General features: G+C 44.1%; 1 protein-coding gene across 1 annotated transcript; it reads right to left on the reverse strand.

Annotated features, from left to right (window-relative positions):
• Window positions 1-820: 820 nt before the first annotated feature.
• On the reverse strand, window positions 821-24,913 carry DUSP13B (dual specificity phosphatase 13B). The gene is made up of 4 exons (XM_010307744.2): window positions 24,894-24,913; window positions 9,984-10,175; window positions 9,058-9,278; window positions 821-1,253 (listed from the first exon to the last, which is right to left on the reverse strand). Exons 2-4 carry the CDS (start codon window positions 10,172-10,174, stop codon window positions 1,042-1,044), a joined length of 624 nt encoding a protein of 207 aa, XP_010306046.2. The 5' UTR covers window position 10,175; window positions 24,894-24,913; the 3' UTR covers window positions 821-1,041.
• Between the last annotated feature and the right edge of the window lie 1,892 nt (window positions 24,914-26,805).

A 26,805-nucleotide genomic window follows, 5' to 3' on the forward strand; every position in this document is an offset into this window, starting at 1 on the left:
TGCCCTGTGCCAGCTGGATGTCAAATGTTAAAGATTTGCTTAAAAAAACTCATGCTTTCTTGTTCTTTTTACTAGTTTAGCCCTTTTCTCTCTTGCTATATAAATGCAGTGTGCTGGTTTTGGCTGGGATAGAGTTAATTTTATTCATAGTGGCTAGTAAAAGGCTGTGTTTTGGATTCGTGCTGAAAACAGTGTTGATAATAGAGATGTTTTTGTTATTGTTGAGTAGTGCTTCCACAGAGCCAAGGCCTTTTCTGCTTCTCACACCACCAGCAAGTAGGCTGGGGGTGCACAAGGAGTTGGGAGGGGACAGAGCCGGGACAGCTGACCCCAACTGAACAAAGGGATATTCCATACCATACGACATCATGTTCAGTATATAAAGCTGGGGGAAGGGGGGGGTGGGGGGGCATTTGGAGTGATGGCGTTTGTCTTCCCGAGTCACCATTACATATGATGGAGCCCTGCTTTCCTGGAGATGGCTGAACGCCTGCCTGCCGGTGGGAAGTAGTGAATGAATTCCTTGTTTTGCTTTGCCTGTGTGTGTGGCTTTTGCTTTACCTATTGAACTGTCTTTATCTCAACCCATGAGCTTGTTCACTCTTCCAATTCTCTTCCCCACCCCACTAGAGCGGGGGGGAGTGAGCAAGCGGCTGTGTGGTGCTTAGTTGCCAGCTGTGGTTAAACCATGACACGCAATTATAAGCAAGTAAAAAGTCTTTTTTCAAGTTGACTGTGCTGGCTTTTAATTCTGCATGAAACCCCAACTGCTCCCTATGCCCTGCCTAACAGGTAGTTAAATAAACAGGCCCGGGTGGGCAAAACTGCCAGTTTGCATCCTCCTTTATTTGGTTTTCTTTCCAATTAGTGGGCTTATCCAAAAAATACATACTGAACTCCTACCAGCTCGCTCACGCTCAGCCATTTCCCAAGGCGTTTCTCAGTGCAGCTACAGAGCAGTCCTGACAGCATCCTTGCACTGTCTTTAGTGAGGGCAGCACCTCTCAGTCCAATGCCAGGAGACATGCCCCCTCGGCACTATCAGGCTTCTGCTCCCCTGCCTTTTCCCCTTCCTAACTGGAGGTCCAATTCCCAAAGCTGCTTGAGGAAGCCAGAGTTGGGGCAGATCCCTCTGTGAGCGCGCACAGTCTGAATTGCATCAGCGAGGGACATATCTTCACAGATCATTAAGAAAGCGAGGACAAGTGTTGCAGATCGACTGATTCCCATTGCACAGTGAACTAGTACTTTGCCTGGAAAAAGGAGAGAGAGAGAGATGCAGTTTATTCCAGGAGGCCAAATGGTGGGGTTTATCATGCTGGAGCAGAGCGTGAAGTGGTGCTGATACTGGTGCCAAGCAAGCAGGTGTGCGCAAGCCCTGCAGGGCAGCCCTGGTGCAGTGCTGGTTGGAGAACAGTAGGGTTTTTAATGGCTGGGGACAGAAAACTCATAATTGTATTCCAGGATCCATGATTGCTTGTTTGGGCTTAGCGGTCAGCCTCATGGCATGCCCTTAGCCTTCCTGCCCAGCCTGCCATCCGTGTTGTCCCTGCTTGCTCACATGTGGTTTTGGGAGTGATGTGCTTGCTGGCAAAGCTTCAAGTCTTCATACCTGAAGGCCGTGTTATGGGAAGCAGCCTTGGCAGGTTGGTTACTACCAAAGGGCCCGGAAACTTGGTATATCAAATGTGCAATGCTCAGGAGTGCTTGCTGCTATTACAGGAACCCTCCTGGTTTTCCACAAGCTCTTTTTTCTTCTTTGCTTAGGGCAGTAATGCTTTCTGAGGGTGCTGACTGCTGCCCAGACCTTGTTGGAAGCGTGTGAGAAAATGGGCGTTAGCATTAAGAACAGCTCCTATTTGCATATGCCATTTGCGCCAGCTTCCTTATGTTTTTTATTTCTATAGCCTACCATGTACATCTATAGTCACTATCCTTCCCTAATGCGTTTATCTTCCCTTCTGTTATTAGGTGATCACTAGAAAAAACAATGTATGAAATATTTTGAGTTCCTCAGATTTCAATGTGAGGTATGCATCTTCAGTAAGGGTTCATTAAGAGTAATATCATGACTCCTTCCATGTTGCTGTAAGCAAACGTCAGGGAAGAACTTCTAGGGATCCAGGACCGTAGCTCCCTCCTTTCCTCTGCTCTGATTTTGGTTTTTCTGCTGTGATGACTAATAGAAGCAGCCTGAGAAATGCAATTCTGTAATATGACTGCTTCCCAGGCTTCTAATGTGTGTCTTTGACCCATTCTGGAAGAAGACGAATTTTACTAATTTTTTTTTTTAAATGGTCTTATGTGTGAAATTAAAGGAAATTTTATCAAAAGGATTGCTTTCAGATGGAAAAATTCAGGTTTGTAGTCCTTTCCCTCTGTATATGAATAAAGAAGCTGCCTGCAACCTGAAAACCTGCATCTTCCAAATCTTGTAAAATGCTTCAACTTTCACAAAAATGGTGTGATTCAATGAGAAATTTTTAATTGGAAAAAATATGTTCTGTTGTTCTACTCAATTATAGCCATGCCTAAAAATTTCCAAACTCTCTTGTACTTTGCTGCAGTCAGCTCTGGTCTTTTCATGGAGACCATGGCTCAGCAATTGGACATTATTAAAGTAATCAGTGATTAGAATCAGATTTGAGCTCCTGACCACCTAATGGACAGCTCTGTCTCCTGTTAAGGCAGCTGAAAAAAAAATGTATTGTCTTTAGCATTAAAATTTCAGAACACTTCTTCACTGGAAATCTTCACAAGTTTGAAATGAAATATTTTCTGCATTTTTAAAAGATTTTAATTTTTTAGACCGTCATATTTGTAGTCTCTTTTTACTAATTGTATAGCTGTAGAAAATGCAATTTAACAACAATACAATTTATGTTCAGAAAAAATGAAAAACAGTAAAAAAAAAATCCCATGTTGCTGCTTTTCCTTTGAAGGTGGAATAAAGTATTTCAGATGCCACTTCTTTGTAAAATTGTAAGGAGGGGTAGAAAGAACGGACAGCTTTCAGGGCTAGTTTCTTATTTTGTTTGTGCTTACAGCATCTTAATTTCTCTATTACCCGGGAGTGATACAAAAATATCCTTGCTGGATGATGAGCCTAGATCCAGCCCAAACCCTCAGACTGATTGCCCCCATCTCCCTGGGTGTTAATTCTAGGTACTTTGTGCACAGCTTTTCATCTTAAATCCCATTTTGTTTGTGACAGAGTATTTATTTAGCAACCGTTCCAGTTCTGACTAATGATGATGGCATAGCCACATGCTCGGAGAGCTCGAGCATGTGTTGTAAAAACCTGCTCTGGCCAGCAGGTTGAGAGAAGTGTTGAATTCCACAATGTATGTGACACAGCCCCCTTTCATTATCCTGGCATGAGAAATCTGAGCTCAGCCCTAAAGATAGACGTGTCTTCAGTAGAAATAAAGGGACAAATATAGTCTCCAAGGAAGCGGTGAAAAGAGCTCTGGTGACAGCAGACTTGGACTGGGCATTGAAACCTTTGGGGGAAGGAAGAGGATTTTCCAAGGTAATGTCAGTTTTGCAGAATTAGAAGATCAAGGGATTTCTATTTGTGTTTTCCCATTCAGATACAGCTTCACAGAATTTACAGAGATACTGATGTCATTATTCAAGTTAAATTCTATCTATCTGTCAATTCCATTAATTCCATGGAGATTCTTGGAAATTAAGTCCTACTTTTTATGGGAATATGGAGAAATGCTTTGCACCCCTGCTAAAAGATAATGCTAATTTGCATTTTCACTAGACTTTTTTTTCCCAATGTGCTGCACTATCATTAGCCTTCTCACCAACCTTGTGGGATACGTGTGCTGTATTATCGTCCCCACTTCAGATCCAAATAATCCAGATCTGAGATTTTCAGAGGAACAAAAAGGAGTCAGGAGCACAATTTCACTTTGAGAAATACCACGAATAGGGCTAAGTCCAAAAGGTGTTTCGAAAATCCATGCTTTGGTAATTTGCAGTAGGTCTTACTGCAACATAGTGGTAGGTACTGGGGAAATCCAGAGCCTCACCCTAATGCACACCCCGGATAACAGAAGCCAAGGAACTATATGTTCTGAAAAAATTCTTGGAACTAGAACCACTTTTTTTTTTTGTCTGAAAACTCTACTAAGCTACCAGCACTCTACAACTAAAAGAAAAAGAAATTATATTTATGGTTTGAACTGTACCAGGAGGGAGAAAAACAAACAAAAAACCAACCAAAAAGAGATGGCCTTGATGTTGGATTTGATTCTGAATTACTAAATATTTTGAAATTCAATCTATATTTGGCCAGAAATTGGATGGGGGACAGGAGACTTGCTATTCTGAACCTGATTTCTGTAAAATTGCTCTTAGGTCCATTTTTTTTTTTTTTTCCACTCAGATGGAGCCTTCTGTCTTGGAAAATGCTCAGCCCCACCTGCAGTCCGAAACTGAAGATGGGGCTGAGCACAGGTATGGAGGCTGCCATTAAATATTGCCCAAGGTTTTTTTATTGGGGGCACAGAAAGCAGGACAAATTCCAGGCTCCTGCTTGTACAGGCTGGCTCTACTGTTTTATATCTAACTCTGTCTGAGAGAAGGAGGTGGCGAGTAAGAACACACTGAATTTTCTTCCCTGCTTCTCTGTCTTATCTGCACTTCAAAAGAGTCCTCCTAGATCAGCAAGTAGCTTTAGAAGGTGTCTCAGAAAAAACCTGGACAAGCCCCAACCATTGACCTTGGACCTAGTCTGCATGGTGTTCTCATGTACTTGTTCCCATGAGGATGCAGGTATATTATCTCTTTTACATGTGCAATATATATTCCACATTGTTAGCCTTTGTTTCACCACGCACGGAGGTTATGATAAATGCGGGTGCACTGACAATAAAATGACTGTTTGTTGCAGATAAATCAGTCATGTGAAATGATTTAATTAATGTAAAATTGCTCTAATGAAAGCAGATTTGAATTTACTATGTGATTATTTGTAGCAAACAAATTGAATGTTAAACTTGAGTCAGGAAACAAAAGCTGTGTTGCTATTTGGTTCTGTTTGCAGGCTCAGACCCTCGTCTCTTGGCAGTAGCTGTAAATGGGTTAAGTGGCACTCTGAACCCCCCCCATGCTATACTGCATTTGAGTAGTGCCTGAAGCACGTCTGCGCTGTGTGGGCTGACTGCAGTGGTCTCGATAACAGCGTGTTGCATCAGCCTCTTGTGGGGGGCAGCCGAGATGCACCGTCCCAGCACGGAGGCTCGGATTCCTGGGTGGCTGCTGGACCACGGCCTGGGAAAGCAGCGTTCACAGAGGCAGTCGTGGTGCGTGCCCCTGTCATGGGGTGGGCAAAGAAGTTATAACCAGATCTTTTGTACCACAGAATCCATGCCATAAGCCGACATCCTCCAACTCTGCCCTCCCCGCCCTCATTTGTTTTAAGATACAGTGCAAAGAGAAGTTGGACTCATCCCATATTAGAGGGCCATGTTGCAACCTTCTCTCTGAGCGTGTAACAGGATCCCCTAGGAATAATGGGATTAACTGGGGAGAAGAGGGGGCATTTAGCTTCTGGCATTATTAAATCTTGCAATCCTTATTTGAAATGTTGCACTGCACATCTCAAGCTACTTTTTGCAGAGGCAGACAATAACTGTCATCTGGCTGGGATTTGTGCAGAACAATAACACTTGGTTTTTAACAACGGATTATGGATATTATATCCAGCTCATGCCTGCTGTAACTCTACTGACATCAAAGGGTTTGCACTAGGGATAAAGTTTGCACATTCAACTTCGTTGGCCAAATTCAAGTTGGGAAATTCAATGTTGTTGAACAAATCAGTCATTAAAACACATAATATCTTATTGTCCTTTTGCTACTCATCATTAACTGAGCTAAATGTCCTGAACTAGCCCTTGCTTTCTTGCAGGATGGATTCAATTTGGCTTAAGACCAGACTCCAGATCCGTCACCCGGAGTGAACGCCCCAGCTGCCCTTGCTCCATTGAATCCAGCAGAATTATGCTGCTCAGCAGGAGGAGAGCTCAGCTGGGCTAGAGGTCCCCATGGGCTCTTCCCACTCCACTGTGGTTTTCTCATCTCCCATTACATTTTAGCCACTGTCCTGTAGCCAAGTGCAGAAACAATTCTCTATTTCTTGATTAATCAAGTGTCTATTTAGTCAGAGCCACAACCAGCAAGAAGCCTATGGAGAGCTTTAAATGGTGGCATGCCCCTTCTTCCCACGCCCCCTGAAACAGGTAAGGGCTGTTGTCTGCTGGAGAGTGGGAAGTTAAACTGATGTATGCAATGCACCTATGGCAGAGTCAAGAGAGAGGATGCTTCTCTCCTAAGTTAAGCTTCTTTCATAACCACCACCACCAAGAAGGCAGCAGGAGAGGGAGCCTAGCTTTTAATTTGTTCCAGTGAAGTGGAAGAAGGGAGATGCCTTTGAGGGGGTTTGCTGTTTCAGGAAGTTAATGGGTGATTTTAACCTGCCTGTTTTAAACATGTTCAGAGGTCAATAAAAGGAGAAGCTCTCTACTTGGGAATCTTTCTCTCTGCGCAGTGCTAGTTTAATAGTTCTCATGGCATGCTTTCATCTGTGCTCTCAAGTTCTCTTTCCCTCTATCTTCTGCTAGACTTTACCAAACCCTGCTGATTTATGCTTAGGTTTAGCTGTGCTCCAGAAAATGCAAATTGTATAGATGGCCATGCAAAGGGGTGAGATTGATATCCAAGGTGTTGCCCCTTGAGCATAAGGGAGAAGGCCAGTACTTCCATGACACCATGTTTTCCTTGCAGAAAAGAGGGCAGATTGATCATCTGCTGAGCCTTCCCAAACAGCTCTGTTATGGCATGGCTGCAATAGTAGTGCGTGTATTTCTTAATCTGTACAACAAAGATGATGAAGGAGGTTGTTCAGGGTGTGATGCAGCCATTGACCACTGCAACAGGAATAGCTCCCAGTTAGGAGCATGTGAGTGCATGCTCGCTCGCTTCCTTTTGCTCAGGCTCTGGCATCCAGGTAAAAAGAAATTGCCTTAAAAATAAATTCCTTCACCAAAGACATGTTCTGTTCAGCTAAGGTAGAAATCTGGAATAAATCTTGCCATGCTGTTTTTCTGGACTTCTAGCATTAGAAGCTAGATTTTAGATTGCATTAGATTTTTTTTTTCCTTCAAGCGTGATTGGAGTAACAGTTCTTACTTAATTCTGATGTGTATTTGATTCATAGTTTTAGGTATGTTTGTGCCTCATGTAGTCTTAACTTTGACTTATCCTCCCAGGTGAAAAAGATAATTCCATTAAAATAAAAAAAATGTTGAATTTGCTTGTAATAGTTAAGCAGCAGTCTTAAATGACTTCTCAATCAAACATCCTGAATTTAATATGAACAGGCCTCTTGTCACCTGCTATAATTTTTTGTTCAGCATCACTGCTTATAATAAATGCCATATTTTCTCTTCTTCTAAATAATGTGAGTAACAATTCCCTCTCTATCTCATCCCTGCACAGGTCATGGGTATTTAGCTGCTAAATTTCTGTACCTCAGGAAATTATGCTTCCAGAACATCTTGTTTATATATTTTCTAAACTGTTGCACTTTCCTTAAAATGATGAATGTCAGCAACAGCTGGACTGTATATGATTGAATTTCACCTTGTCTCCATTCCCAGAACCCTTCTTCCATATGGAGTTGTGGAGCAATATCTCTAAAAGCATGGGAGTGGGGATAGATATATACTCTAGACATGATGAGTTCATTGTGTTTGCCTTGAGCCCTAACTTGTTCTGCATTCATAGCTTTAAGTATTTAGGCGTACATCTTGCAAAGCACTGGTTTTGTTTGCTTTTGTGGCCACCATGATTCATCTGTTGTTTTCTGTCTTTTGTCAATTGATTTGGAACTTTTTTTTTTTACACACGCATGAAAAGATTTTTGGATCTTACCTTTCTCTGGAGCACCACCAAAAATGACTTCAATTGCAAATAGCATATGCTGTAATAGCCATGGGTGCAGATCCAAATTCCACAAATATGTTAGTGGTTTTGAAATCTAAATGCAGCCCTCAGTTGCACAAAGGCAAACACTTTCTAACTGGATGGATCAAGCCCTCCAAACAGCAGTAAATGCTGAGGTATCTAGCATGGTGGTGCACTATTTTTGCTGACTGTGTTTCCCTTTCCTAGCCTGTATGTTGTGGATCAGATCTACTAGCTGCATATGATTAAGCTGGGTAGTTAGTATTTTAGGACCTTGACTGATATTAAAACTCACCACAATGCAAGCAAAATAATTTGCTGAGTGTATAACTTTTCTCTTAATAAACAACTTACTTTTGAGTGGCTAGCTGTACAGTTTTGTGGCACAGCAGAGACTTGCTTTTCTGAAGGTTTGTCCTTAATAGTAATGATCCCCCACTAGCCTCAGGCCTCTGGCATTGTACACGACCTGTGTTTAGTGAGTCCAAGGATTTTGCAGGTTATCTTCCTATTTCAAGGTTATACTCCTCCTAGCAACAGCATGACGTTATCTCCTGGCTGGTGGTGTTGCTTTAGGTTCTCTCCTACAGAATTGCTTCCCAGCAAGTTCTTCCCTATCCTGTGTTTGTAGGACTTGCACAGATTGTAGCATTATAGTTGATTCTTTTAACTCAAATATGAGGCTTGCCCTTGTCTCTTTTCCCCATCCCAGCTTTTATTTTAAACCTCATCACTAATTTGAAAAGATGGAGCATACGCGCCTCCTCCCAGGTCAGTGTGTCCCTATAGGTAATAAAGGACACTTGCTATTTTGTTTTTGCTAATGAATAGCATCAGGCATAGGGAAAACCCCTTTGACAGCCTGTTCAGTGTATTCTTCACTGTTTCAGGGGAACAGGGGAGCTACCACTCACTGTGGGAGTTCAGGAGGCAGGCATCGGTGCTACTCAGTTTGGGTATCTCCATTCTTGCCCACATCTGCAGGTGGTTGGTTTATGCCAAATACTATTTGATAACTTGCCCTACTTGGCTCCTATGCAGAAGGTATGCAACATGCACAGGTGGTCTAGTTACCTCTTGGGGAATTCAGTGCTGCTCTTATGTATCGAGCAACTGGGTAGAAGTAAATGCTGAGATCAAAGTTTGGGTTGTCCTCTGCTTCTACTCCATAGTAATCCACAGACAGGTCTTTGTAGAACTTGGGTCCGGTGTCAACGCGAAATTGCCCAGCAGCAGCATTCACAACATGGGAGATGCCCATTTGGCTCAGCTGTACTTTGTCACGAGCGACATACCTGGAAGAAGGACAGTGGGTTACGTTTGCCTTCTGCATTATGATGTGGAGTAGAACATGCTGCTGATGGTGCAGTTTGTTAAAACCGCATGAAGTTGTAGTGGCTATTTTCTGGCAGGCTGATCAGGTCCAAAGTGTCCACCAAAATGCTTCAAGACAAGAGTGACTTGTTAAGAAACTGACTTTTATATTTCCTGCATTTTTGTCCCAAACATCAGTTTAGGTTGTTCTTCTCAAACGATGGAAAATAAAAAGGTTGTGGTGGTGGTATTTCTGCACAAGCCAAGAGTTTTCTGGTTTGCTTTCTCACCAAGTCACCTCTGCTGAGCATCTGTCAGTTCAGAGGACTGATGCCGTCTGGCAACGTGAGGAGAAAACAAGGTTGATCCTGTTTTACCTAGGTCTGGCATGACTGCCTGCAGTACCATTGCCATGGCCCCACCAGGCTCTTGCAGTGTGGGACTTCCATACTAATGCAGGATGAGAAATCGGAAGGGGGAAATATTCTTTTTGGATACTTAGGATGCCTTTTTTCTGTGCTACAGCATCCTATGTATGGTTCAGCCTTGCTGAACACTTAGACTTACTGTGAGGGGTCCCCAAAAAGAGCCTAGCTCTTTTTTAAATAGAGAGTGGTAGATTTTGGGGGAAATAAGTTGGGGGCTAAGAGTTGCATTAACAACTTCAACCCTTCCCTCTCTCTTACAGGTCTCCCACGTAAAGGTTTGGCCAGACTTCATCCACGTGCCCGGTGGGATGTGTGCGTGTCCAGAGCAGGCGCCGCAGCTCCTGCAGGGACGGCGTTCTGGCGCTGCTCCGGCTACCGGGCGTCCGGCTTGAGGCACTCCTTATCTTGGGGCGCAGTAAGTCCCCGCTGCACGGGGAGTCCCAGGCCATCCTGAAAGGTGGAGGGCAGATGTTCACCATGAGCCACAGACATTTCTGAGGTCGCCCTCTCTTCCTCTCACCTTCCCTTACGCCCTCACAAAGCTTGCCCGCAGTTGGAACAGTAAGCTTTTTGGGGAAGATACTGTCTTTCTCTTGTGTGTTTATGTGCTTTACCACAGCAGAGGCCGTGGCTGGACTTGGGAATACTGTTGTAATCTAAACAGCCGCAGTCCACTGGCTCACGAAAGTCCTGTGTTGTGGCTCAGACAATGATTTTGAAGCTGTGCTTCTTAAAGTTTTATATTATTATGGCAAATTGAAAGCGAAAGCTTTTGCAGACTACTAGGCTCAGTAGGCTTATTTTGACCTGACTACTCAACCCTTCTTTCTAGGTATGTCAGACAGTCAGTTAAAACTTCATGATTATATTTTTAAAGATTTTTTTTCCATAGGAAGTGGGAAAGTTCATACTACTATCTGGAATTCTAGACACTGTTACCACCGCAATGAAACAGCCTGGTCTTTGATATGCCGGCACGAGCGGTCGACTTTCAAATGGAAAGAGGCAATGCTATGAAATGTAGCTACTCAGTAGGTATAGAAACAAGTTATGGATTTAGTATGCTGAACCTTTCCTTTAACTATGTAACTAGGACTTGCTTAAATATACTTTATCTGATTTGTCTTTTATAATTTACTCAACAAACTGAGCTGAATAGAATTGGTCATGCAAAATCTTATTCACTGGTTAGCTCTTAATTGTCAGCTTCAACAGGAGAAACTCTGTCAGGAGTATTTTGGTTCTTTCCAATGGTAGTTACCAGCCATACTTGTCCTGATAACAAATGCTCATGGTAGAAAAAATCTGCATGAGTAAGTTATAATGATTCCAGCTGCCATTCGTATGAACATTAATATATATTTTTAATAGCTTGTTTCATTTGCATTCTTCTCCTCTCTGTTCCCTCCAAGAACTATCCCATTTCTAATTGTGAAGTAAGTACTTTAATTACAAAGAGAAACACTTTCTTTAGGCATCAGTTTATCTCTGGAATTACTCTGTTCCCATGTGCTAGGTTTCTTTTGAAATAGTGGTTCCTTGTGTTAGCTATTGATTTGAACTGTTGTGAGGATTTTTAAGAGGCAAATAGGAATTCTATTTTTACCAGAGTTCTGTTTTCAGAAATTGTTTAATATATACATATATTTTTTTCTATGTTCTAAAAATTAGTCAGGCATCTGCATTACAGAGATATTAGGAAGTCTGTCAACTCATGCAGCTTTAGAACAGAAGCATCTGTCTAGGACGTGGGTGAAGTTGTAGTCAATGAGTCTTGCTCTGCCACTGACTGCTGAGTGTCCTTTGCTTAAATGATTAGAGTGGTGGTTTGGGGTAGAACAGTCCAGGACAGCAAACCTGAAGTTTTCCATCTTTCTGCTAAACATCTCTATAACTTGCAGATAGGTTGCATTCACGTTTAAGCACTTCCATCGACAATTTCTTTCCAAACACTAACTGTGGTGAAAGATTTTCCTAGTTTCCCATCAAAGTACTTTGACTAGCCCTAAGCTCACATTTGGTGCAATTTCATTGAAAAATATTTGTCTTTGTACACACAAAACCAGAGAACGAGTCTGAAGACTAGCGTGCTCTGGGAGCTCGTTGCACCTTTATATTAATCCATAGTTTTGCTGAAGGAGAAATGGAGCAACTAAGTCCCTGAAATGTCCACAGGAACGAAGGAGGGAAGCAGGGACTGTTGTGTCAGTGTTAGGCCACTGAATGTTGACTAGAAGCCACCCTTCTGCCGTGCACTTGGGTGATTTGCCTTGCCACCCAGCTGCCAAGAGGGGCCCTCGGCTATTTCAGTACACCACCTTCTGCCACCTTCACAGGCAGCCTTGTCCTCTTGAATACAGTAATTTTTCACCAAATAACAATGTTCCCAGGACGGTCTTGTATTGTCTGTATTACAAAGAGCTCCACTGTGGAATGTGCTCCCCTCCCAAATGTGCATATCTCCTCCAGTGTCAGCTTTGACTGTGAAAACAAAAGCAGATGTTCTTGCCCATTTTGGATGGCTTTATGCAAGAGGAGGCGTGGAGGAATTCCCATACTGGAATGGACATCTTCCATTGATTTTGATAGCTTCTTTACCACTGGCCGCCCCAGTGCCCACCGTGCCAGGTCTGCCTGGCTCCCGCTGGTGATCTCAGACACCAGCATGACTTCTCAGATCCCATGCAGGAGGTCTGCAGCAGAAGTGGGACTTGCATTTCCTGTGTCCTGACCACAGGGCCGTCTGCCAGTTCATTAAATACTTTCAAGAGTAACAGCCTCCTCCAATCCTTCCCACCTCATAATATCTGCAGCAAATGTTCCCCTTTTTTGATGTCTCTCATTCCTTGCAGTGCAGCTAATGACCACTCTAGGGCACTTCTCACTCCCTATAAAGTTCCTTTCAACTGTTTTGGATTTTTTTTCTTATTTACTACTGCCTGTTTGCTTGCCTCTCACCCTGTCCACTGTATAAATACTTTGATTTTCATATTACCTAGCCTCAGAGGACTGAAGGCTGCTGTCAGCCTTGCTTTCCTAAGCCTCACAGGAGTAGAGAATTACAGGGCACTGTCCAGAAGTTCTGGTAGTTTTGTGATGTTCAGACTGCCATTAAGATGGGGAGGGACAGGCGGCAACTCACTCATACGGCTCTTCCGGGGAGCTGTGCTTTCCAGGTCCATAACTTCATCCCTATAACAGCTAGGTGGACAACTCTGAAGTATGGCACACCTTAGGAAACGTGCTCCTTCAGAGATTTTTTTTTTTTTTTTTTTTTTTTGGAATTTGTCTTTCTAGAAGGGAACATAACTGCATAGGCTTGGCAAAAGAAGGTAGCGTGTGCTTACGTGGATATCGAAAGTTGTGGAATAATGGTCTTTATAAGATGGGTGTGCTTCTTCAGAATTATTCTAAGATGACTTTCAGCTTGTGCTCACACTGGTCTTGTATTCTAGCAAAGGAATTTACTCCTGTTGAAACACAGACGTGAACTGCTGACGCTGCATACAAAACTTATTCCATCTGCAATCTGGTCACATTTGTTCAACTGGAGAACAGCATCAGTTCATGTAAACTCTATGTCCAATAAAAACAAAGGACTGGGGTTCAAATTTCAAATGTGAAATAATTGGAACTAACAGGCTGTGAATGATTCAAAAGCAGAGAAGTCTCTGTAGGACTATTCAACGAATATGTTAAATAATGAATACACTGCAAAAAATAATAGCTTTCTGTAGAAAATTTACAGACAGGAAAACAAGGCAATTTTTTTTCTGAATAAATGACTGCTCAGTTCTAGCATCAGTCTAACATTTTTAACTCACTAAATTTGTACATGCAAGTGTCACTTCTGAAATGCACATATTTAAAGAAAACAATGTTATGATTAAAATTTAGTGTAATGTTTTATAAGGGGCACAAATAGATTAAACCAAATTAGTGTGAAAGGAAAATGATTATATGTAATAATGTGGTGGTTCTTAATTTTAAAAATATGGTTTTAGTGATTCTCAGCTCAACTCCTCTATATTCGCTTTTTGTAGTGGATCTGTTTCTGTGATGTGTGTCGTATGATTGAGCAATACAATTTTAAAATGCCAGTTTCTGAATGATATTCACATGAAATGTTCCTGATCTTTGCCCTACTGGAGTTGTATTGCAGTAATTATTCAATTGGGTAGGAGAAATTTTACCATTATATTTAGATTAATTTTGAATTGGTTTGTACTACAACTGTAATTGTATCTGAACTGTGTAATAGAATTTCCTTAATTATGACTAGCAGAAGAATTGCAATCAGAGGCCTATCGCAGAGCAGAAGGTCATTCTGATCATCTAGAGTGACCTAGAGCATGACACAGGCCATATGTGTCACCACGCCATGCCTGCATCTGTAGCCCCTTTTCTGGAAACCCACTCGTGGCTTTGCTGCAGTAGGGCTATGAGAGTGGCCAGGTGAATGGTTCCTTATATATGGAATATCCCAGGAAGAAAGGAAAGTGGTGCAGTGAGACGTCACAGAGACTATCTCCCTCCTGAATGTTTAGGCTTCCTCCCTTCCCAGCAGTGAATGCTCCTGAGGACTGCATATGCTGTGGATGCTTTGGTTGTTTTTCAATTATGTCAGTGATTATAGTTTTATCCGTAACATAATTAGTGCTGTTCAGTGGCATGCTGAGGAGAGGGCCTTTAGAAACAGGTACCCTTTGACAGGTGTCTCAGTCCTTGGAAACATGTGCCACCTTTTATCCAATTTCTCCAACACCATAGTAATTAATTAAATAAGAACAAATTCAAAAGTCAGTGTAATTTGACAATTTGGCATTACATTGGTAGGAGATCAAGCTGAGAGGATAGTGTGAGGGCTGAGACAGGGTGACACCAAACCCTGCAGCATGATGTTGTGGAAAGTCAGGAGGAAAATTCAACTCTTGTATCTAGGATATTTAGTAGAAAGCCTTTATGTGCCCTGCTTTTCCTTACATTTCCCAATGCCAAGATAAAGGAGGGAGCTGAGTGTAATATCAGGATGTCAGTGCTCTCATTTCAATGATGTATTGACCATTTTAACCATCCCAGGCATTATGTTGGCTTTTGTGTATGGGTAGAACATAGCCATTTTACTCTGGCTTTAGTAAAAATATTTTTGAATTTTTAAATGCTGAGAGCAAAGTGCTCCACATCCTGTTTTTTCTCAAGCTGGTATGTGCTGTAACCCTGTCATCTCAGTGAAGATATCACTCTGACTGTGCTTCAGACAGACTGTTTGATTTGTGGTGGTAAAAGACCAGGGCTGAAGCCCAGGGCTTGGCCAAAGTAGGTCGTGTCAAGTTCATGCCTATCGTGTATTCAAAAGTCATAAACGTTTCTCAGAAAGCCTATCCCTTGGAAAGATTCCTCCAAGATAACATATGTTTGAAAGAGGGTTTTGTGTTGCTACATCTCCACACAACTGACAAATATTACTGTCATCATTCTTTCTTCCTCGATGTTTAACCCGATAGTCTCACTGGAGCCATAATTTATCAATTGCTAGGAGCGCTACAGGATATAGGTGGTATGAATCAAATACAGCGATGACTGAGGTAGGGCTGGCTGGACTTGAAAGCTGAGGCGGTTTCCAGGGAGGCACAAGGTATTTGAGTAGCCAACTGTTTGTAAGAAGATCTCTCCAGCAGCTGGAGGATGTAATCTGAACAGCACTTCCAAATTTAGTAGGGGCTTCCAGACCCACAACTTTAACCCAGCTATACGTTTAGGGTAAGGCACCCACTTGGTGTGACTTGGCAAAATCCATTTGGATGGCCTTGCTCTCAGCAGACCACGCAGAGCCTATGTTGAGGAGCAGACTAGCTAAATTAATCTCTGTATTGGACAGCTTTGAGCAGCACAAGGAAGAGGGAAATATCTGATCGTGGGGTGGGGGTTCCCCCCTCAAAAATTTGGTACCAAGTTTTCTGCCCTAACTAGAGAGGGATTGTGACGCCTCTCCTCTGTCCGGGTAGAACAGTCCTCCATGTGACATCCAGGGAAGTCAGCAGCGACATTTCTGATGCAAATCACTACTCAAATGTAAGGAAGAAATTAATCAACCCATCTTGGTTCTCAAATATGCTGAATTTACCACAGCTTCCACTGATGTTATGGGAGCCAGGCCTCAGAAGCCTCAAAAATGTCTAACTTTTTCATAGCAAGTCTGTGGACAAGGCTCAGACCTGATGGGTTTGACTGTTTCAGGATGTACATCAGCATGCAGGCCCTGAGGCAGGGTGGCCTCGTTTTTGTCTGTAACTGCAGTATAAAATATTCTCTTGTCATCAGCTGGTTAGTACACTTGCATTTACCAGCCGTGTGTGTGGTTCCTGACGGTGACTAGACAGAAGCAACCATCCTTTCATGTGCAGTAATGTTGTATCAAATGTGCAAAACTTGGCCACCTGCTGATTTTGCTAATTTTTCTGGGTCTTGCATGAATATTTATTCTTTAGCCACAGGAAATCATCTCTGATTCACAGGAAATCATCATCTGAGTGTGCCCACACTGCAGCTTTGACTGGATAAAAGAGAAGTGGAAAAAAATGGGCAGCTAAATGGATTTTTTTTCCTGATCCACCCCTTCTTCATGGAATGCAAAACCAAAGGTTTTCTGGAGACAGACGCATTTTTGTAATATAAATGGGATCCTAACTATGTTTCTGAGTCAGGACAGAGGCTGGGACTCTGCACCAGGCAGGAGTGGGGACATGGAGAATGCTTTACAGAAACCATGGCTGATAGGTAGCACCACCAGAAGGATTGCGGACACAAGAGGAGATAGCTCATCCACCCCAAGCTTTTCTGTGGCTTCTTCACTACTGAAGCTTGGGGTTTTGTTGCTGAATAACCTTTTATTTACTAGTTACAAATTTTACATGCCATTTTAATAGTGTGCATTGTAACTGTTTAAAGCTGTGCATTAAACAGGCCCAGACACTGTTAACAATCTGCATGTTATGATATATTTTTTGTAACTGTTTGTTATAGCATCACCTATTAAGAATTTATTACTAGTGCATTTTAGGTGGTGCTTTACAGTCATTTAATTACAGCCATCTAGCAATCATTACATAAATATGCATCGAGAGCAAGAACCCCAATACAAGGTGACCCGAAAAGCTTTTACCTGCCAAGACCAGAGTTCAGGCCCTCAGGTGGCAATGATATCATCGGCATATGCAGGGAAACACAAACATTTAAAGCTGTGCAGGGAGCTGTGTTCCTCCCGATGCTAGGTGTTCATGAAGTCATCAGCTGGAGCAAGAGCACTGTAGAGCTCTAAGGACCTGAACTTGGCTCTTGGCAAGCAAGCAAAGGAAAGTCGTTCCCCTCCAGCCCTAGTCCCAGAAAAGATGCAGAGCTTTTGGCTGTAAGCACAGAAGTTCAGCTGCAAAATTGGGCCCTCTGGAGCGCCTTGGTACTCCTGTGCTCTCAGCTGCCAAGTGCATCCTTACACCCATTAACCCAACCTGATCTGGTAGAGAATCAGACACACTGCATATGACCCAAAGACAGTAGCTGGTCCAAAATGCATCTGCCACATATTCATGCAATTTGTCACTGAAACAGCATGCCCACATTTGAAAGTCTCTCTAGCTCCCTGCCAGGCTACCCTTCCTAGATGAAACATCATTGCTAGTTTCTTCAGCAGTGGACTTCAGCCATCAGACTTGACCAGTGATCAGTTCTGACAGTCTGTAATTCCTTCCTCCATTCAGTACTGGTATTTTTCACTCCCTCTTGAGAAAACAAACATCCCAGTCTACAGTATTGTAACACTAAATGGCTCTTGGATGTGCTAGATTCATGAGACACTCTTGCTATCCCTATGCTGCCATTTGAAGACAAGCTTGCCTAAAATTCAGTTCTTCCTGTGTAAGGCTGGCTCTTCTCTTGTATACAAGGGTTGTTGCATTGCTTTATCTCTATTGCCTCCAGCAATAACCCATCCAAGGTGAAAGCTGGTATACTCTGAGTAAACTCTGCTTTTTCTTCTGGAAGCACCCTCAGAAGATCCTTGAAAAACTCAAAGGATGAAACAATTCTGAAAGACAGGCTAGCAAGTTGATGCAGGTTGCTATAAATCAAGATTAATGTGTGCCCTTTGATTTCCTCCTTGGAGCTGCCAGTAACCGGCTGGGTTGTCTGGCTAATACTGGTGTTTTGGTACAACCACTCCAAAGGCTTCACCCTCCCTGAACAACACAACTCCCAGTTGCTTTTTCATGACTTTTAGTAATGATCTACCGATATTTGCAGCCTGCAGTTGCAGAAAGTGTGTGGTGCTCTCATTACTGGATGATGTTAGTACAGCATGACCCTGCGGAGAGGTACAAGCTTGGGTTTATTCACAGATTGCCTGAAATGTGCTGCGCCTATTTCTCTGAAGCAGATCCAGTGGACTGGAGGATTACGTTTGCCGTGATGCATTTCAGCCTCAGCACTGTTGCTTTGTGGGAGACAGAGCCTGTTAGCGCTATGCACCACACGGTACTTTCTCTGCTCCCTCTCTGTGGCTGTTTGGGGAAAACTGTGACTGCCAAGCAGCCTGACTGTTACGCCTTTTTGCTTACTGTCTACTTTGTAAGGGGTGTCGATCCAGACATCTCACTTCCAACTGAACACAACAGGCGAAAGCCACAGACAGGTTGCTGGGCATACTGCATCTACCTTAATGAAAGAAAGACAAAGTATCACTTGGATGTTGTTTCCAGTCTCTCAGCCATGGTTTTACTCTTCAGGCTTACTCTGTGTTGCATACTCTTAATCTAGCCTGATCTAATTTTCCCAGGTCACCTCCAAAATGATCTGAGGCAGAAGTCCTATTTGTTTCTTGCTTCAGCAATAACTGTTCAGAGGCCAGGGATGTGCTGTGCCACGCCTTGCACGGAACCCCTGTTGTAATGCAGTGCCTTAGGTTGGTGTCCTGTGTCCCCACCAGAGTTTAGCAGGCCACATCTGAAGGTGAATGAGGCCGCTTTAACAATAAGTAATATAGCAGTGTTCTCCAGCCCAGCACTGGAAACATCAGGCTTCAGAATTCAAAGAATCCCATTACAAATGAATGGTTTCTGCCCCAAGGATTTAACCAAAAGGATGGCACAATGCAAAGCCCTTCTCCCCTGTGACTAGCTCTGCTATGTTCTTCTATCTTAAAAACAATATATTGCTCTTTTTTGGGTCGGTTCTGTTTGGGGGCATTGACAGCTTCACTGCTCTTTGTTCTTGCCCTGTGGTCTCTACCAGCACCACAAAGATAGCTCTATGCTACCCAACTTACAGGAGACGGCAGACGTGTCCCTACGCTGGCATAGCAGGAGGGCTGAGCAACCTGCTAGGAAGGAAGATGGGAAACAGCAGGAGGTAGGCAGCTGGTTCCCTGGTGTTTCCTGAGCACTGGAATGCATTTTATAGTTGTTATCGCAGTGAGCCTGTGAGGAAGACACTGCTGTTCCTACCACACAGGTGGAGATAGTAAAGGTAAGTTGGATGATTTTTCTACATCTCTCCACAAGTCTGAGCTGGGAGGCAACTGAGGGGCAGAGTGCTGCCAAACACTTGTAGTGATAGCTAAACCAGGGTAAAGAGCCACCCTTGGGTTTAATTTGGGTCAAAAGCTGTGCCCATCTCTAGTGAGTCAAAGGCAGCTTACATTATGAGGTGAAAGTCACAGTCAAGTTTGGACTTAGTGCTGGGGGACGAGGTTTCCTACGAATGCGTTGGCAGATTTTGGCTTTGGTGCTCAAAATAGAATTCAGAACATGCAAAATCAAACCAAGAACACAGAAATTCTATATTGCCATGCCGTGCTCCTGATATCCTTCTTTCCATGCTTGCAAAGTACTTCTTTAGAGATACCTTACAAAAAATGCATGATACCTTATTAAACACAGTGACATTATCACTTCAGAACAACTGCATTGTCTTTCTAAGCTTTTCTTCATCTTTCTCTCACCCTAGCCTCTCTGATCTGAGACTTTCTAGCAATGTGATAGCCATAGCAGGACTCAGAGAGGTTTGGAAGGCTAGTTCCAGTAGCCTGCATTTCTCACCAGTATCTTCTGGCAGAAAGATAAACCACAGAGCTGATAGCAAGCTCCTGTTGCTCAGGTTTCTGGCTACAGAACTGGGAAGGATAAACACCTCCTTAAGCACTGTAAGATAGAAATAGAACAAGAGAAAGGAATGGAAATCCTCTCATAATGCAATGGCTAGAAGCAATCCAGCTGTTTTGTTTTATTCCCACCATGAGAACTACGCTCGGTCCCAGTGCAAGCTTGGCCACCTGTCAAATCAGGTTTGTGAACTACAGCTTATTGGAATTCGACACGCTCTTGTCTTGGAGCACGCTGGAATGATCAATACAGACTCCTCCTATAGCAGTGACACAACACGTATGCTACCCATGCTGTCCCAGATGCCCCTCATAAATCATTAAAATACTGGCCAGTTCTAATCAGACCCTTTGGGGTATAACGTAATATACTATTTGAGAACTAAAAAACAATAAATCAAGTTAGTACAGAGGTCAGACTGAGACTGAACAGAGCTGAGGCTTGCTTGCTGATTTGTGTATAGTCTAAGAGATGCATCGGAAGGAGATGAAATCTCAAGTCAGCTAAACAAATTGCTTTCTTCTCATTGTAAAATCTCACTACTCAGTCTGCTGGGGGGGAAGGAACTCATCATATTCTGTAGCACAGCTGATTTGACCTCAAGAATTTCCCAGCAATTGTGTTTGCTCTTGGGATTACAGGTATTTCTAATCATTTGTCCTTTAGGTTAGCTCTTACCATATTTCTAAAACAAACTAGCGTTTAAAAATATGTGCCCCCAAATGTCTTAGATCACCTGGTACAAAAAGAACAGAAATAATTTTCTTCTAGAGCATAGAAATCAGTTAACCACTAGCAAAAAAATAATTCAGATCCCCTCAGAAGGCAGCTGCTGTGGTTGCACTCTTCAGTCCTGCCTGGGACACAACAGGCAGCTTTGTGAAGGGGAGGTTGCCTTGCAGTGCCCGAGTGCTGGGAACCAGGAACAGCCTGTGTGCTGAGGTGCTGCTGCTTTCTCTTTGATACAGAAAAGGTTGAGTCCCATCTGGGTTTTTCAAGTGTTGTCTGACTCTGAGGACAGTGTGGTATGGGGTAGAGCCAATCTCCATGGCCAACATGTAGTTTGGCCACCATAAATGTTATCTGGCAAAGAATGATACTAAAGGCTGACTCCCTCACTCATGGTGTATCTGCATGTACCTTTTGTTTCTTACCTTGTATTCAGAAGAGAAATAGCTAATAATAGTTTCTTGTCTTACCTTAAGGCAAGGGCAGTCTGCGGCAGAAGATCCTGCTCTGCGTGTACACTGCAGATGCTAAAGCTATATAACTCTCAGTACTGCTGTTTAATTCCCCTTGCTTTCCTTGCACTTCTTCCTCAAACCTTTCTCTGGTTGCTCTAAATTGGGTAGAGTTTTTTTTTTTAAAGCCCGCACAGCAGAGTAGCTTGGCACCTGAGTTTTACCTGTGGAGCTGTATTTCTCGTAGTTGCCTGCAGGGAAGGCTGTCAGAGGCTCCAGTTGTGGTAGCCTCCCTTCAGCCATGAATATCAGAAAAGGGCTTTGCTCTAATCCTGTGAAAGCTGCTGTTATGCCGAGCACAGGCTTTGCTGTGGGGAGGTGCGAGTCGTATGAACTCTTGGGGCTCATGTTGGTGGCTCTTAAGTTGAAAGGTCTGGAGAGCAGTGCCAGGAACTGATCTCAGACCTTGTGTTTGGTAATGCAAACCACTAATCCAGAAAGTCACCATAAAACTGTGAACAAAGTCTCTGTGAGATACTGGCAGTAAATAAAAGAGCTAGCAAAAAGCCAGGCAGTAAATAACTGGTGGTGAACAGAGGGGAACCTGGCCTGTTTGAACGATGCACCAGCACCTCCAAACTAGGTGCATGCACGGGGCAAGGTGGATTAATATTGTGATTTATTTCTAATTAGACCTAAAGCAAGTTTGAATTTGTTGTAACCCTGGTGGAGAAATAGTTGAAACACAGATGGAGACACAATAATCAGTTTCATCGGAGGTGCAGCACAGCTTGGTGTGGGAACTTAATGAAGATTTGTTGGTCAACAACAATCTCCCAACACACTTAACGTGCTCTCCATTTAATTTGCTGTGCTATTGTAGTAAATTTGAAGCCCCCAGGTCAGACTCGGCTCTTGTAGTCTCTGCAGTGTCAGCAGGAAGCACGAACCGAAGACTTAGAGCCTGGACTCAAGCAATCTGTATTTCTGCTAATGAAACCCAAAGCCAGGTGAAATTTTTTGGGAGAGAGGAAACAGGATATGGAGTCCCTTTGGGGGATGGAGGGTGTTCATAACACTCAGAAACTTGGCCCACATTTCTGGTCTCCTCCCTTTCTATTCCACAAAGGGCTTGTAGCATTTTTAGAGAAACTTGGATCCATCGTATGTTGTGAGAGAACCTGCTGGGAAATTTGGTGATTCCTGCACTCCAGGGCAGAGGAAACGTGTGTTTCTGCTTTGTGTTTTTAGGAAAGTAGGAAGATGAAATTCAAAATAAAACACAACAGATGGGAATCTCACAGAGACAGACACTGGGAAATGTTTAGACAAGCTATGTCCCCAGTCCTTGAGCTCAAGATTTAGCAACTAAACTATAGAGAGACTTCAGAAAGGCAATGAAATGCATTTTGGCTTCAAATACAGTTCCTCCAGAATCCAATGAGAGTTGTGCACGTGAATCTGAAGGCAGAATATAGCCAGCAGTATGGGGAATAGATGTAATGTGAGAAACTCTCATGCTATATTATTATAGTCTGAATTGTTTCCATCATTTTGGGTTAAGTAATTCCCCACTATCCATCTCTAAAGTGCAAACAGTACAGCCTTGATGTGCCCCAGGGAAAGGAAGCAAACCAGCCTTTGAATCTTTACCCAACCTCACTGCTCATATTTTGCTTTCAGTGAATAACTGTTCAAATCCTTTAATATTTCATTCCCATAAAAATATATTTACCAGGGGTTTTTGTGGCAGCAGTGAGGCTGTGTTTATTATTTTAGGAACACCACAAGACTGACTTTAGAGAAAAGACAAGGCAGGAGCAGTGTGTGCTGCAAATCTATCAGAGAACAGCATGTTTTCCACCTGTTGAGGCAGCAACCACAATAACAGATGCACATAATAATTACCTGTACCTCAAAGGCAGTACCAAGTCCTGCACCTCCTGCTCCCCACCTAGCAGACAGCTTGATAATGGAATTACAAAAGAGGAGTGCCGAGAGAGGAGAGTAGGTAACGCTTCGTGAAGAAGGAAAGAGCAGCTCTTATTAAAGAGAAACCGGAAGGTGGAAGATGAGAAGGAAAGATCTGAGACACCATGATGCTAAAAGAAGAGTGGAGCTAAGGAACTCCAGGAGCCTGCCTTATTTTTACAGTGGTGGTCAGATTTTTGCTAATACCTTTTCCATGACTGCTCTCATTTGTGCTCCTAACATCAGTAATAATTTCTATTGATAAATAGGTGTCCCACACACCTACTGGAGCCCACTCCTTCTCAGAGGTAGATGGCCTTGCAGTGGCAAGAGTAGCACATGCCCCTGTAGGGTAAGGACTTCATCTCAGTAAGTGGCACCGTGAGCGACCATGACTGTGTGCCAGGACCCTGTTCCTCCTCCCCTCCCGGTTGCCTGGCACTGGGAGCATGCTGGATCTATGCTACCCTTTTGTTTGCAAATGCCCCAGAGCATCTGGTGTAAGCAGAAGGGCTGGGGACAATATGGGGAGCAGGGATGTAGTGCAGGTGAAACACCTCCAGTCTTTCCTGCTGAAGTTCTGAGGCTTGTGAGGCTCTTTTTCTCCCCTTCCTCTGACTACCACGAGGAAAGAGGTAACACTTGCCTGGGTGAGGACTCCCGGAGCCTGGACTGTACGAGCTCTAGGGTGGTTTGTACCATGGTAGTCCCTCACTTGCAGGAAAGAACAGATCCTTCCTAGCAGGGATTTGCAGAGGAAGGGAATGATCTCAGCCCCAGTTTAATCTTGACAGAAGCAGATGATGAGAAGACTGTGTGCTGAGTTGGAGTTTTCCTTTGAATTCCTACGGTGTTGAAGGCAGTGCTATAAATAGACACAGTATCCTTTTTACCCTGGTACAATTCTGTCTCCGGCTCCCCATATAGACAGCAAGTCTGCTGGTAGGTATTTAGCAGGTATTAATTTAACCCAGTCTTCTCTTTCTGTATTCTTTTACTCCAAGCATCCCCATGGCTTCCACAGCCATACAAACATGTTTCCTAAATAAAAATGTTCTGAGGAATGGTGTTGATATTAAAAAACCAATTTCTGTCTGAAAATTCTATCCTAGTTATAAATACTCCATAGAAGCCCCAAACTATAAAGAATTAGTATTAAAAAATCCAACAAAAAAAAAACAAACCCAAAACCAAAAAAGAATCCCTCACCTCTCTCTCAAAATTCTTAATCTCCCCCCTCCCCCCAGTTTTGTTTTTAAACTGCACAGCATTTTATTCATAGTCTGTTTCACATTTTCTCCAGTGTAACTGGCTGGCCAGTTTCTCCCTTCCCAGGAAAGAATCTTACGAACATCAGCTGAGAAGGAAACCCAGATACAGTGTTTCATGGCTATTATCTTAAAGATAGATCTGTAAGAAATTTAAATACAAGCCGGATTGGTATTTGAAAAAACAAACCCCATGAATTTAAGCATCTTTTTCAGTGAGAGATCCTCAGCCTGGGAAGCCAGCTGGACAGCAAACTGGAATTTCACAAACATTACAGTTTCTGAGTACAGCAGCAGAGACGATAATCTGGCCTAGCCCTGCAGTTGTCTCGCTGCTTGCAGAGCTGGCTGTGGTTAAGTTCATGCTGCTCAGTGCGTGTATGGAGTTCACTGGGGATTGGTTTGTAAACAAGCTTAAAAGTACTTGCCTGGTAGTCGAAGCTCCCGCGCTGCGGTGCCTTGGATTACCTTTGTTTGAGTAATACCACTTAGTTTCCTCCTAACGTACCGGTTGCACAACAGATTTCTAGCCTCTCTGTGTTCAGCTTATTCAAAGTCTATTTTTAATTGTGTTAATTATAAACCATAATCCCCTACCCTCTTTGGACCTGCAACCATCAGCCAGAGAGGCAAGTGGAGGGCGGCAGCAGCGGGAGGGTGAGTTTTGATCGTCAGGGGGTGTAAGCAGATGCGGCCCGGCCACCCTTGCTGGGGCTACAGTGGTTTACACCGGGCACACCAATGCTGGTGGTGGTACTAAGGTTTGCACCAGAGATGTGAATGGCGATGGGGTGGTTGGGGTTTACCCCAGATACCTGGGGTTTTATGTGTGCACTCGTTGGAGGGGCAGTTGTGATTTACCCCAGATGTATGCAATTGAGGGGGGTGTTGGTGGGCAGTTGGGGGTTCATCCTTACAGCAGCCATCAGTGGGGCGGTTGGGTCTTACCCCAGCCATGTGCATCACTGCGGGGTTGGGGTTACCCCTGCCGCGTGTGTTGGGGATGCCGAGTTTTACCCTGGAGGCGCGGCAGGGGGGTGCTGGGCTCTGTCTTGGCGGGGAGAGCGTGGGTGGGCTGTGCCCGAGCCTCCCGGGCGGCACAGGGCGCCTGCGGCGTGCCAGGGCGGGCGCTCTCCCAAACACAGCCCGCGCACCGACTGCTCCTTTGACCCCAATTCGGACCAACAGGGCTAACACGGGGTTGAGGCCCGGGGGCGGCGGGCACGGGTCCCGCGGGGTTCCCCCCCCCCTCCGCTGGGCCCCCCCCAGCTCCGCCGCGGGTCCTGCGGCCGGGCCGCCGCCCGTGCCGGGCCGACGGCGCCACCTGGCGGCGCTACCCGCTGCGGCGGCTGGCGGAGCGGGGCGGGGGGGGCCGGGCGAGGGGGCTGCGCCCGCCCGGGCCGAGGTGCGGGGATGCGCCGCGTCTTTTGGGGGGAAAACAGCGTGTGCTACATCGCCGCGTGAGAAATTATGTGCTGTGTGTTATTCTGCAGCGTTTACAGTAATTTATCATCAGAGTGAGATGCAGGTTTTCCAGTTGCACCAATCAGCGTTTTAAGAATGCGATAAATTTTTATTGCATGAAGTGCGTTTAATTTGCAGATACTCTCGTACACCCAGTGAGCACATCGTCAGCTGTGCCCTTCGCTCTACAGCCGAAAATGGCTGACTGGCCTCAGTCCTGCTGCTGCTAAAGGCAAGGAGAGTTTTCTTATAGGTGGGGAGCATAAGGAAATGCGGTTCTTGTGCTTGGGGCTGGGGGCATCTCTATAGCCAGATCCACTGGGGTTTTTTCCCCACTCGCTCTGTAAGTTGAAATCAGTTTGTTAGAGCTAATTGTTAACTGAGACGTGCATATTAGATTTTGATTTGGGTCTGAAGCATACTTTTAAGCTGACTGTTCCTACTTGCTGTGTTTCTGTTGACATTGCAGAGCAGCCCCGGAGCTCACGAGTAGTTTCTTTACACAGGCAACTAAAGCAAAGAAGTGCTCCAGCACTGCTCTGCTGCTGCTCAGGGATGTCCACGCCACAGGGTTAGTCCAAATCAAACCCCCCTGAGATGCCCTCTGTGTGCGGGTCAGGTCCTCAGTGCCAAATGCTCTGTTTTGTGCTCTCGCTTCTATAGCCTGGCCCACCAGCAGATGTAGATATCTCCAAAGAGCATTATAAAAGGTGCTGACTTGCCTGTCCTGGAGGCAGAAATCTGCCTTGCACACAGCACTGGAAATGGTAAGGCATGTTTTCCCTTGTTGCTCTGCTGTTCTTGAGCAGTCAGCTCACATGGTGGGGAGTATTCATGCCTCTGCATTCCTGAGTTTGGTACTAGGAATGCAAACAACTGCCATCCCTGAGCTGGCTTTGTGCTGCGAATGTTTGTCCGCTGGGAACGGAAAGCCAGATGTGCTTCACATAGTTTCCAGGCAGCACTGATCCATCAGATGACAGTAGCTATTGAGTGCTCTTATGGTGGCCCAAAAACACAAAGATGAAAGCCTGATGCCTGTCAG

This window comes from Balearica regulorum, chromosome 7 (assembly GCF_011004875.1).
Source record: "Balearica regulorum gibbericeps isolate bBalReg1 chromosome 7, bBalReg1.pri, whole genome shotgun sequence".
Classification (NCBI taxonomy): Eukaryota; Metazoa; Chordata; class Aves; order Gruiformes; family Gruidae; genus Balearica; species Balearica regulorum.